The 14,287-nt window shown below is 40.8% G+C and overlaps 1 protein-coding gene across 1 annotated transcript in view; it reads right to left on the bottom strand.

The window, feature by feature from the left end:
* CUL4B (cullin 4B) overlaps positions 1–14,287 on the bottom strand; it is a 34,392-nt gene that overhangs the window by 14,504 nt on the left and 5,601 nt on the right. The window contains exons 4-12 of the mRNA XM_063141930.1: positions 8,550–8,653; positions 6,889–6,958; positions 6,117–6,190; positions 4,712–4,874; positions 4,520–4,609; positions 4,202–4,284; positions 2,746–2,813; positions 1,298–1,416; positions 880–1,072 (exon numbers count right to left, since the gene is read on the bottom strand). Coding sequence (XP_062998000.1) covers positions 880–1,072; positions 1,298–1,416; positions 2,746–2,813; positions 4,202–4,284; positions 4,520–4,609; positions 4,712–4,874; positions 6,117–6,190; positions 6,889–6,958; positions 8,550–8,653 — 964 coding nt within the window. The remainder of the gene's footprint in view (positions 1–879; positions 1,073–1,297; positions 1,417–2,745; positions 2,814–4,201; positions 4,285–4,519; positions 4,610–4,711; positions 4,875–6,116; positions 6,191–6,888; positions 6,959–8,549; positions 8,654–14,287) is intronic.

Genomic DNA, 14,287 nt, shown 5'->3' with positions numbered 1-14,287 from the left:
ACAAATGCACAGGGGAACTCTTCTTTCCACTCTACCTCGTTTGCTAAATCCGTTGTATCAGGTCTGATTAATGGCTGGCCCCAATTCCATCTTACATTCAGACAGGGGCTGCAAAGCTCCTTCAGAGGAATTGCATTCAATCAATCAATCTTTATTTACAGTCAACAGACCATTGTTATACTATATAAGTACACAGGCGTTAATAAAAATACATGATGGTAAAAAAAAAAAGGATATGAAATCTGTAAAAATGCTAATCAGTCAGTTTAAAATAATGATCAGACATCCATGAGTGGTCTAATGAGAATAGCCAGATTCAAAATTTGGCCACTTGCTCAGTAATAGGCTTATTGGTGCCCTGAAGTAAAACAATCTTAAAGAGACTCAGGAGAGCGACCGGGGAAACACTGTATAATAGGACACATTAGGTGTTTCCTGACCTCTTGATAGTAACTGCAGTAAATAGTACATGCAAGATGGATTAAATAGAGGCCAAGTTAAAAAAATGCAATCTTGTACGAAGAGGTCTATTAATTGTTATGACAATAATATCTGACCACACATTCTAAATGTAATAACATCACTCGTAGGGGAAACCTGAAATACAATTACTTTAAGTTCATTCCCCCTTCAAATCTCGGCTTTGATCTCCTTCCACTGGCTATTTGTCCATCCAGCCCAGTCTTGTGTACTTTAACTAGGAGTGGCTCTCCCTGTTCTTAGCCAGAGGTCTTTTCCAGCACCTGCTACCTGGTTTTTATTTTAGCAGTGATGCCAGTTCCTGACACGTTCTGTATGCCAAACATGTGCTTCACATCACAGCCCTCTGGCCTCTCTTGATATCCCACTTGGGAATTCCTGGCCTAATGGAACACATACCTATGAGTTCAGCAGGTTTATTTGGTCTTTTGTTGATGAAAGTTTCAAAGGCTTCTTTCATGGCATTGACAAACTTCTCGTTCTTCAAAAAGCAAATGTCAATTATATGGTCAACTTTATCCTTAAAGTCTAGCAGCTCTTGGACCATGGTTTTGTCCTTTTCTGGATTAATTACGATGGTGCTACCAAATGCCTGAAAGACAGAAATGTTATTTCTAACACAATGTTATTTCTGACACGCACAGCTCAATCAAACACCCAGTAACTGGGACCAAAATTTTGACAGTAGCAAGGAGAACAAAGAAGTAATTAGTTCTCTGATGTTGGAAGTTGGTTTCTGGAGCACTAACTTAGGTCTGAAAGAGCTTCAACACCCCTGAAGTAAGTTATCAAGTAGGAGTAAGCTTTGCATCCGTACCTTTATATACTCGATCCATTGCTGCAAGAGCGCTTGCACTCCATTTTTAACCCTACTGAACAACTGATATAGTAGAGACAAGTCCTGAATTCGATTTTCATCCAGGAGATGGTTTAAACCTGCAAGATTAAGAGGTGTTATAAACTATGCCAAATCAATACAGATTCTTATGCACAACTAAAGATGCCCTTTGGCTCTAGACGGAGTGTCAGACTTCTTAAAAAAAATAAGCTCAAATTTCCATGTTGGTGACCATCTCCCATCAATTTGGAACATATTCGTTGTTAGGCCTATTCCTGGGTCTCTTCAACCACATAATTTATACTTAATATTAAAGTTCTGTCACCCATTAAAATGAGATAAAATGGATGAAGCAGTGTGCATGAGAGAAATAACCACGTCTGTTTCCCTGCGCTTCTTGGAATACAAGTGGGATGAAAAGGTGAGTCAATTCCCATCCTGCACAATGAAGTGGAGCAAATAATGTTGCTGCATTCTACAGTATTATAGGAAGAATGGTTTAAAAAATGACAACATGTAGCGATTGCACCAACCTGGATGGCTTTAAAAGGGGATTGGCAAATTCGTGGAGGACAAGGCTACTACTCATGATGTCTATCTCCAGTATCAGAGGCGATACGGTTCTGAATACTAGTTGCTAGGAAACACGAGCAGGAGGCTACAATTGCATCCATGTCCTGCCTGTGGGCCTCCCATATGCAGCAGGTTGGTCACTGTGGGAACATACTGCTGGACTTGATCGGCCTTTTGACTAAGCCAGCAGAGCTATTGTTAACGTTCTTACGCAACGAAAAATATTTTTCTCTCCAGCAGCTTTCATACAATGTCAGCAGCATTCCTGGATTTTGCTCAAGAGTGTGTTGATAATGCTTCCACCCCTAATATCATGAACCCAACTCCACCAAGAGGTAGGTAGAGGCTGACTGGTATAACACCACATTAAGAGTTCTTCAGGACGTACAGCTTTTACCATATCCCATTGAAAAGCATATTGTTCTACAAATCAGAGAGGTTTATTAGCACCGTTTAAAAGGCAAGGGAGCCACCAATGTGCTGTCTGCAGGATAGAGCAGTTCATCTGCCTTGCCCACCAAGGCTTGGCGTCCATTTTGCTTCAAAGCAGTGTACCATACAGGCCTGACAAGGGTTATAGCAGACAACCTCCACCCACCCTGACCTTCTTTAGTCTTATCATCACTCATTTTTATTTTGAAATTCATCCAACGGCATTACTGTGGCTCCTTACCTCCCGTTAGGAGTATAGGGCTTGCCAGGCCCCTTCCTGAATCCTGCTCAATGATAATTCATGAACTGGGTAGGCAAAGGGGGTTAAAGAAGCAGCACCTGACTGGGTCATTTCCATTCAGCACAGGGAACCGAAAGCCCTGAAGAAGCTGTAAACAAAGATTTCTATAAAGACAGATTACCTTTCTGCAGAATGGCTGTTAAATGTTCACCTAGCAGCTGTTTTTCTACAGTAGCAATTAGTGGTTTCCTAAAGGAAAAAGCGTTTAGAATTACATTCTTTTTGCTCACCCTTTCACCATTTTCAATCCAACTGGAACACCGGGAATAGAGCTACCCAATCATACGCTAACATCGCCAATTACTACAACAATGTCCTTTTGGTTTGCACACACTTTTTTTTTAAAGCTCGGTTTGTGTTCGTTTGATCTCTGGAGCCTACTTTAAACAGGAAAAATAATCTAGACTAAGTAGCAGCTCAATAGATACAACACTTTCTTCAGTTTGACTTCTCATTAGAGAAGAGAGATAAGCCACTTTTAGAAGATACAAAAATGGTCCCTTGGTTGTTAGTAACATTGATGTACATGGCGCTTTAGAGCAGAAGAGAGATGAAACGGGCAGGTTCCTGCCCCGAGGAACTTACAGTTTCCGTGGGAAAGATAGCAAAGGGAGTGACAAGGGCAAAGCCGAATAAAATTCACTAGAGTGTGGCAACTCTATTGTTTTGCAAAACCATGCTCACAGCACCATGTACATTGATGGTGCTATATAAATAAATAATAATAATAAATAACAAAATAGTGTTTTAGATACAGATATGGATGAAGAAAGAACATGTGGCATAATCTGGTGCTGTTATATGTTTTCCATGATTTGAAGTGATGGTATACACTCAAAATTTTTGGGAAAACAATATGATTTATACCTTTTTTGTCTAGGAAATGATCCCGTAATCTAGAAAAAGGCAGCAGTGGAACTAGATGGTAACAGCCACTGTTAATAATGTGATTGTTACTGAAAGTAATTCTCCACTTAATTTCCCTCTCACCTCACTGTTTACAATTGCTGCCCCTCTCCACAACTGTGTGTGAGGTATATAAATCTGAAACCCTTAACATTTCATGTCACTGATGAAGTGAACTATAGTCCACAAAAGCTTTTGTTAGCTTTTTAGGTGCCACACGACTTTGTTTTTGCTATAATAGACTAACACGACAGCTTGGGATCACAATACCTGATGGAACGCCTCTCCCAACATGAACCTACCCGTACACTGCGCTCAATATCCAAGGTCCTCCTCTGGGTGCCTACTCTGAGGGAAGCTCAGAGGACGGCAAAAAGAGAGGGCCTTTTCTGTGGTGGCCCCCCAATTGTGGAACAATCTCCCTGACGAGGCCTGCCTGGCGCTGACATCGTTATCTTTTTGGCACCAGGTCAAGACTTTTCCCTTCACCCAGGCATTTAGCAGTATGTAATTAGCCTGGGTTTGTTTTTGTAAATTTCTGTGATTTTAAATTGTATGTTTTTATGATTTAAAATTTTTGTATATTGTTTTTAAGTGTTTTTATCCTATGTAAACCACCCAGAGAGCTAATAATCATGACTACCTCTTTCTGGAAATCATTACAGACTTACTGAGTGCTTTGATCCAAGTAAGTGATAATCCTGTCTGCCTCTTCTTCCAAGCGTTTGTTGACATGATGGAGATATTCTGGAACCTGGCAGATTGGATAAGTTATGGAGAAAAGGTTGAAGGAGATAACAGTGGGCGTAAAAGCTGCAAATAAAACCTAATTTTGAAATAATGTCCAAGAACCAGATTGGAGGGATGGGTGTGCAAGTCATAGTATAGCTCCTGCAGTACTTCTGGGTCGCTTCCCTCGCCAGGGCAGAACAGGTCAGAGGAGATACTGTTCTGCCCTCATAGTCTAGGAGTTTAAAATAATGAAATACCTCTCGCTCTTGCATAAGCCTTTGTCCTTCTGCTGCATATAGGCGATTCGTTTCTTCCAAGAACCTATGCTCAAAAGAATCCTGGTAAATCTGGGAAAACAGAAATGGGTAGTTTTCCTTAGGATGCTCTTATCGTTTAACTCTTGGGCATATTTATGCAGGTTTAACATGGCGAACAAACGCTTGACGCACCTGCAAATCTGAAAGCATGCTTAGCAGGCTGCGGAGTAAGCTCCTGTCAATAGCCTCTCCATTTCTCTCTCTCTCGATCAACAAAAGAATGCCATCAATGGTCTTGTTCTGGACTTTTTGATCACTGATTATATGAGTCCTAAACAATTCGAGCCCCATATCCCTGAAAAGAAAGAAAATCACTACAATGAAACAGAGTCCATCAGCACAGACTCAAGTGTGCTGTTCTTATACTTTAATCATGTTCTCACACATTATTTTTGTCCACGTAATTAAACGTAGACAAAGAGTAATGCTTAGGCTGGTTCAGGTATAGCATTCTGAATACCACGTGAGAGAAAGCAAGTGCCAAGCTCTTGTGCGTCCACACCTCGACCAAATGGACTAAATCGATGTTCATTGCAAACTCTTCCATTAGGACTGGAGGGCACCATTTTAGTTTTGAATTTGCAGTGAACCTTAATATTCTCTACATATAGAAAGGTGCATGTGTGCACGAATTCATATGCAATATGCGTACCTACGCATCTGAACTGAAATCTGGAGAAGTAACTAAATATCGGCAGTTCTTCCAAAGCTAAGATGAGAATGGGCTTTGAATGATTAAAAACGAAAACAAAAAGCAGACAGTTGGCTTGGGGCAGGGGGAAATTTAGAGTTTCCAGGACTTCACATTTCTAATGAACTCAAGCAATTGGCTGGAACCCAACTTATTGCATTCATGGAAGGAATCCCTCCATGAATTTGAATCCAGCCCAATGTGCACACCCCCTCCCCTAGATACTCCACTAATAAGGAAGAAAGAAACCTAAATGTAATTTCACCACACTCTGTTCCTGTATGTGTTATTGAGAAGAGTTTAAATAAATAAGTACATCAGCAATGTGGGGAGCTTTGGGGTACCTTACCTGGAGGTCTGCTTTTCGTTAAGATGCGTAACTCTACAGAGTCATAAAACAGTCTATTAATTCAGATTTGCAGCCTTCTGCTTTAAAACATCTGGCTTGTGCCTCTAAAAAATAGGGTTCATTTTGCCAAGCTGGCTTGTGATGTTCTGTTCATTTCTTATATGCAGTATTGCTGCCATGAGTAATCTCCAATAAATGCATAGACAGACCCCTTAACTGTTATGGGTTATAGACTCTTAATATTTTCCACCCTTGAGCTTGCTGGTTTAGCTCAACTTCAGTTTTAAACTGCCACCCCCCAAAAGCCAACATTTTATGAAAATTAGGGAAGGGGGGGTTTGAACACAGGGAAGAGAATGTATTTCCCAGCTATGTTACAAAGCTTCACTGTGAAATTGCCATCACTCAATCAGGATGGAAGGGAAGAAAAACTATTAATCTATATGTTGACAGAGCCTTCTGAAGTCTGTGATCAATACTACTCTTTTCATCCTCACCAAATTGATGGCAGCATTGAATTTTGAAGTACGTAGGTTCGATCCAGGAACAAAAAGATACTTCTAATCATTATCTGTAATAGGAAAAACAAGCCATCAACATTTTGACAGATCTTAAGTGCGATGTCTACTGTATGTACCCAACTCAAGATCATTCTTAATTATGCCCCAATCCTAAACATGCTTACTTGGAAGGAAAGGGCACTAAATTTAGTGGGAGTTATTCCAAAATATGCATGCTTATTGACTGAATCTTTGGAAAGTCAAACATTTAAGCAGACCTTAGAGACCACCTCATGATCTTTAAGATTAATGGATCATATCCTCTTAACTGCCCCTTCAATGTGCAACTTTTGACAACAGGGCAGGATGAAAGGCTGTTTCCTCTTTCTATCTGGTGAAACTTTCATCCATTCTAGAAACTCATTAAAATCTGATGGCTTCCAAGAATTGGAAATGAATGCAAACTTTCAGTACAATGATGTGACTAACAAGTAAGTTGTAAATACAAATGACTAGAATCATTTTCTGACCTTGTTACAAAACAAAAAGGAATGCTTGTATAAATATCAGGTGAGTGAAGAGAACGTGTGAGGAACCACATGGAAGGAGAGAATACCCTTACTCCTCTGCAGCCCCATGGGACCCTCAGAAAGCTGCTCCAGATAGTCCCTGATTCCCCCACCCCCAGCTTTCAGGCGGTTGCAAACAGTGAGCCATCTTTTAATCCAAGACTGCATGAACATCATTTGAAAAGAAAAATAACCCTTACCATTTGTCTGCAATGGTCTTGCCAACATTTGTCTATTTTCTTGAGAAAAAGAACACTGTCCAATGAATCCGTGAAGAAGCCGTTAAGGATATTTGAAAAACAGCAACAGTTGATATAACAGCAGTCCCTGGTACTGCTCTTCTGCATCATGACTGGAAGATTCATTTTGAAATAAAACACACATCCCGCAACCCATATTTTAAAGTGTTTCCATTTTAAAGCCTGGCTTACTTTAGAAAAGTTCTGCTCAAATCAGCTGAAATTTCAGATATGATTGGTAACTAAGGGGCTACTGTGTTGATTAAATGCTTGCTGTGGCACTGTTCCATTGAAACCAGCAGCAGGACAGCCATGAAAGAAGCCAGTGAGTCACTTTCTAAGCTGGGTGCCCATACTTGATGTTGATGCCTACTGTCTATTGGGAATATGTCTGTGATCCAAGCATATCAGAAGCATGCACACAGCCCCAAAACATGAGCACCCAGATTTTTCTACTGTTTACTCTTTCAAATACGCTTGCTCTAGGCCTAAAACTGTTCCTTTCAAAGATTGAGGGGAATTAAAGATCTGTCTTGGGGTTTGATGGAATGGCTGCTCAGAGGGAATGACAGAAGAAAACAGATGTGTGCACCTCTGGATTGCAGCCATTACAGGAACAAAGGCCTGCACTCAAAGAGGTCCGTTAAGTACTGCAAGTTCCCCGTGGAAGCCTTGACTTTAGCTGAATGCCATCCTCTCACTGCAAAGCCCCACGCTTTTTAAAATGTAGGCGTCCACATAGTAAAAGCAAAAAAAGAATAACATTCATATTTCTCTGGATTGGGATATGTGTATATAAAAAGCAGGTAGGAGGTGGTAAGAGTCAGCTGTCCAGTTTAATTATAAGGCCGAACACTTGCTAATTACCAAAAGTAAGAACATAAGCAGTGCCACGTTGGCTCAGACTGAGGGTCCATCATTATTATAATTATTATATTTATTTGTACCCCCCTTTTGCCCAACACTGGGCCTCAAGGCGGCCTTACAAAATTTAAAACATACGTTTTAAAACGTATGAAAAGAAACATGGTGCACACAGCCTTACTGCCTCGGATACTGAAGGCAGCACATGACCATCAGGGTTAGTAGTCACGGATAGAGCCTTTGCCTCCAGATATTTATCCAACCCCCTTTTAAAGCCATCCAAATGGGTGGCCATCACTACATCTAGTGGTAGGGAATTCCATAATTTAAGTATGCGCTATACATCACTCTCATTAAAACATTTAAATAGGTAAATTGAATATTAATTTCTTCACTCTCCCCCCTCTTTTTGCACAAATCCATTTTAGGCATCTGAAGTGAATTACTGCATAGTATTGCCAGCATCTTAACTAATTAGGTTAACCAACTTTCCTTTTTCTGCTTTATTCTATGTAAGTGAATATACCTTCCAAACAGGCACACAGCCCTTAAGCCATATGCTACACATTCTCAAAGGCCAAGAAATGCACCACATAGTTATGGCACAAACAGCATTACAACAAAACCGAATGACTAAAAGGTTCTTAATCCATGAGATTATTGGAACAGCCTAATGCAATTTACAGAACCCCAAAGCTAGAGACTGGCTGGCAAAAGTCCTTTCAATTACATTAATGAGTTATTATTCAAAAGGATATTCTCTAAACTGATGAATCTGTGCTTTGATATGGTCTTCACAAATCTGTCTTAATTGCTTGTACAAATTTGCAGAAATCTTGTAGGAGCAGAGATTTTCAACAGCCTAAAAGAAAAAAAATGCAGGAAAAACATCAAACATTTTCTGGACTCTATCTGCAGTACAAAACTTCTTAATTAAGAATAAAAGCAATCTCCCTGCTCCTCAACTGTAGGAGCAACAAATCATCCAGACAACTAGAGATCAGTTGAAAGCTATTGTTAATTCAGCAGCTAGCCTTTACAAGATCACCCTTTAAAATTATTATAGAACCAACATGAATCATACAGGGCATCAAAGAGCATTTATGAGGTTTTGCGTGGCACAACAGTTATCAGTTGATGGATTTACCAAGCATTATTCTATACAGAATCTCCAGAGAAGCACAATCATGAACTATATAATTTCCAACTGCATATCAGTTGTTATTGATGAGCACATAATTTATGGGATGAGACATCTTTCTAAAGAACCTAGACTTAACTAGGACAGCAGGTCGTATTTCTGCTGATACTACCCACCTCTGGAAATAACACAAATATACCAGTTACAAACTCTGGGTGGAAAGAGAAAAAACAACAACCCATAGAGAATGGAAAGATGCCAGATGGACAATCCTCCCTTATCTAATGTGGCTCAGTTAGCAAGAGGTATTCCATCTCATATGATGTCCTTCGATTAGTTCATCCAGTCCCTGGTGTAAAAAGCTTATGGGAGAGAGGATTCTTGTCACAACATTCTCCAAAGGCCTGGTCAGATATGGAGAGGCTCTCTCTTCCTTCCCTTGGCAAGCAGTTCAGCAGTGGAGGAGAGAGGGAGTGGGGACAGAAATTCCTGCCTGCTACACTGTACAAAGGGAAGCCACAAACTGATAGAAAACAAATGTGATGAACTTTTCCCAGAACCCAAATGAAAGAAAGCTCATGTGGGCCTGACACCGGTAGAAAGTGGGGCAGACTCCCATGAATGCTGGCTTCCTTAGAACAGTATTTTTTTTTTACAAATGTCAGAGTCATTTGCTATCAAGACCAATACAGTTCTAAAAAGGATTTAAATGACAAACACCTAGTCCAGCCCTTAGTTTTAGCATGAAAGAAACTGGGCGTTCTGAAAGGGTCTGTGTTTACTCTCTAGCAGCATACAGGCTTGAAATCATTTGCAGGCCTTGGATACAGTTTGCTAAACCTTCCACCTGTCTCAGTGTTAATAATTTCAACGGGACCACAAAGATCTACCACTGAATTTTGCTGTCGGTTCAGAGAACTAAGATACCAAGAGCTAGAATGGTCTGCAATTCCTTCTCTGCTGGCCTGGGCATAGTGCCTCTGAGCTGACAGAGCTCATTTAATATCCCCATGATAACATAAAGAACAAGAAATTAGAAAGAAAACAAGGGAATGCCAGATTAGCAAATGAACAGTATATCAGAAAAGGAATTCTTTCACTCTATGGACTTGCATCGAAAACAAGATCTGGTGGCAAAGAATTTAACCAGCAGATCTTGATTTAGCCAAGCGTTGATTCGCTTGAGATTACAATTCTAAAAAACAAGCATTTATAACCAAATTTGAATCTAGGGCTGCAATACTAAGCACACTTATTAGGCAGCATGCGGCATCAACATTAACAGCATTTACGGATGTGAGAGATTCGGATTCTGGGACCATGGGCTGCGTTACTTGGAAGATGGACAGCTGGCAAGGGATGGGTTGCACCTCACAAGGGCTGGGAAGAATGTGTTTGGCCACAGCGTGAAGAACTTGATCAGGAGGGCTTTAAAATGAATCCTAAAAGGGCCGGGAGATGTAAACTTCAAGCAACAATGGATGAAGTCTCATACACCATAACACAGAGAACAACTCCAATAGCGCCTAAAGGTAGTGTTCATAACAATGTAGGAATGAAGTCAGACTGCAAAGCACATGGTCTTCAATGTCTACAAATTAATGCTGAGAGTATGGAAACAAACAGAATGAACTTGAACTCTTAATACAAGAAGGCAAATTCGACTTGATAGGTGTAACTGAAACTTGGTGGGACGACTCCCATGACTGGAATATAGCAACTGAGGGATATAACTTGATACAGAAGAAATAGAAAGGGAGGCAGAGTTGCATTATATGTTAAAAATACCTATCCTTGCACAGAAATACAGGCGGATGACCCTGGGAGCCTTGAGGCCCAGTATTGGGCAAATGGCGGGATGCAAATAAATATAATAATAATAATATAATTGAGAGCATCTGGATTAAAATAAATGCGGCAAGGAATAAAAAGAACATGAAGGTCGAAGTCTACTACCGACCACCCAATCAAGGAGAAGATGAGGATGAAACTTTTGAGAAACAAATTGCCAGTGTTTCAAGGAAGTGCAATGTAGTAGTGATGGGGGACTTGAATTACCCCGATATCTTTTGGAAAGGCCGATTTGGCAGTTTTTGTCTCCCAAGAAATTCCTGACATGTGCGGGTGATAACTTTTGCCTAGAGAAAGTGGAGGAAGGAACTAGAGGATCAGCAATCCTTGACTTGATATTGACCAATAGGAATGACTTAGTGGATAAAGTGGCAATTAAGGGGACACTGGGGAAAAGTGACCACATCATACTTGAATTCTTGATTTTAAAGGAAGCAAAAGCTGAGTGTAGCCATACACACACTCTGAATTTTAGGAAAGCTGATTTTAATAAACTCAGAACTATGATAAGTAAGGTTCCATGGCAAGTGGCCCTAATGAGAAAAGGAGTCCAAGATGGGTGGGAGTATTTAAAAAATGAAATTTTAAAGGCACAATTACAAACAATTCCAACAAGGAGAAAAGATAGAAGACAACAGAGGAAACCAACGTGGCTCCACGAAAAGCTTAGAGACGACCTGAAAACAAAAAAGAATACATATATGAAGTAGAAGGAAGGCCAGGCTACAAAAGAAGAGTACAGATAGGTAGCACAAGTGCCGAAATGGCATCAGGAAGGCTAGAGCTGAGATTAGTGAGAGATGCTAAAAACAATAAAAAGGCTTTCTTCACATACGTGAATAGTAAAAGACAGAGGAAAGAAATGGTGGTTCAACTGCTTAATGAGGATGGCAAGCTGATAAAAGATGACAAAGAAAAGGCCGAGGTGCTCAATTCCTACTTTGGCTCAGTCTTCTCCCAAAAGTGGGTCTGTGACCCTGCCCCTGGAAAAAGTGAAGCACATGCTGAAGGGGCAGGATTGCAGTTTGAGATTGATAAACAAATAGTCAAGAAACACCTAATTTCTTTGAACGAGTTCAAATCTCCAGGGCCCAATGAACTGAATCCTACAGTAATGAAGGAGCTAGCAGAAGAACTCTAAGAACCACTGCCTATTATCTTTGCGAAATCATGGAAGATGGGTGAGGTGCCAGATGACCGGAGGAGGGCTAACGTTGTCCCTATCTTCAAAACAGGCAAAAAGAAGGAACCTGGGAACTACAGACCAGTCAGTCTGACATCCATCCCTGGGAAAATTTTGGAGCAGGTTATAAAGAAGTCCATCTGTAAGCACCTTGGAAACAATGCAGTGAATACTAGAAGCCAACACGGATTTGTCAAGAACAAATCCTGTCAGACTAATCTGATCTCATACTTTGATCGGGTAACCTCCCTTGTGGACTATGGGTATGTTGTGGACATAATATATCTTGACTTCAGCAAAGCTTTTGACAAAGTGCCCCATGATATTCTGATTAACAAACTAGCCAAAAGTGGGCTAGATGGAACAACTATTAGGTGGATCCACACTTAGCTACAGAATCAGACTGTGCTTATCAATGGTACCTTCTCAAACTGGGGGGAGGTAACGAGTGGGGTCACAGGGCTCAGTCCTGGGCCTAGAGCTCTTCAACATTTTTATTAATGATTTGGATGAGGCGGTGCAGGGAATGCTTATCAGATTTGGGATAACACAAAATTGGGTGGGATAGCTAACACCCTGGAAGACAGAAACAAACTCCAAAGTGATCTTGATAGGCTGGAGTGCTGGGCTGAAAATAACAGAACGCAATTTAATAGCGATAAATGCCAAATTCTACATCTAGGAAAAGAAACTAAATGCAGTTACCAGATGGGGGATACTTGGCTCAGCAATAGTACAAACGAGAAGGATCTTGGAATTGTTGTAGAACACAAGCTGAATAGGAGCCAACAGTGTGATGTGGCTGCAAAAAAAGCAAATGCTATTTTGGGATGCATTAATAGAAGTTTAGCTTCCAAATTATGCAAGGTACTGGTTCCTCTCTAGTTGGCACTGGTTAGGCCTCATCTTGAGTACTGTGTTCAGTTCTGGGCACCACACTTTAAGAAGGATGCAGACAAGCTGGAGAGGGTTTAGAGGACGGCAATGAGGATGATCAGGGGTTTGGAAACAAAGCCCTATGAGGAGAGACTGAAAGAACTGGGGATGTTTAAGTTTGAGGGGAGACATGATAGCACTCTTCAAATACCACACAGAGGAGGGCCAGGATCTCTTCTCGACCATCCCAGAGTACAGGACACAGAATAATGGGCTCAAGTTCCAGGAAGCCAGATTCCGGCTGGACATTAGGAAAACCTTCCTCTTTGTTAAAGCAGTACAACAATGGAACCAATTACTTAGGGAGGTTGTGGGCTCTCCCACACTAGAGGCAGCTGGACAACCATCTGTCAGGAATGCTTTAAGGAGGATTCCTGCATTGAGCAGGGGGTTGGACTTGATGGGTTTATAGGCCCCTTCCAACTCTACTATTCTATCATTCTACTTCTGAGTAAACATGAACTGCATATGGGCTTCCACACCACAAGTATGAACTAGATGGCTGGTACAGCATAGTGGCTACATGCATGAACTGTGAATCCTAGTCAGCCACCATCTGCAATATTGGGATAATATCGGACGACTCAGGACATGAACTACTTCAAACACTTGAATTTCACCATATAAATACTAAGAACCATCCTCAAATGAAACAAAACCTAAATTCACGTTACTGCATTTGGTCATATTGATCCCATTCCCTCTCTCATTGTTAAAGCTTAGTGACTATAAGCTCTCTGGAGCAAGGAATTCTGTTGTGCTTATTTAATAGTACTGATTCTCCATAAAAGAGGAACTAGCTCCATTGATGGAGCAATTTAAACAAATACTTAAGACTAAGTTGAAACACAGCATGAAATAATAAGCGGGAGAGCCAATATTGGCAGAACATAAAAACTCCACTCACTGGGGGTGGGGTGGGGGAGAAGGGAAGTGGACTGGCATGAACTAGTTGATCTCAAAGCTCTGTTAAGGGAGGCTAAAGAAGTCGGAGGTTCAAGACACCTGCTGCCACCTGACAAGGATTTTTAACTGCGGGGAAGTAGCTCGCTAAGAAGCTTTGGGCTGATCAAAAGAAGACATGAAAAAAATGCTTTCGAGGTGTGTGGGAGAAAAGGAACTGTTGAGGTTTAGATAATGGTGCCTGAAAACGCATATTCAGAACGGGATCTATTTACCAAGCAGCTGTTCTTGAGCAGAACTGTTTCATTTAGTATTCACTTCACCAGCAATTTATATGACTATTTTTAACCTAAGGATTAAAAATAGATCCAAACAAATAGTGCCGTCAGAAAATACTAGCTGCTTTGCTTCCTCAAACTCTGGTACTGGCACAGAGGTTGCTTTAGACACATACTAGATAAGTGGGTCAGCTAAGTCCTTGA

The sequence above is a fragment of the Elgaria multicarinata genome, chromosome 15 (assembly GCF_023053635.1).
Source record: "Elgaria multicarinata webbii isolate HBS135686 ecotype San Diego chromosome 15, rElgMul1.1.pri, whole genome shotgun sequence".
NCBI lineage: Eukaryota > Metazoa > Chordata > Lepidosauria > Squamata > Anguidae > Elgaria > Elgaria multicarinata.
This window is presented reverse-complemented; position numbering and strand designations above follow the sequence as displayed.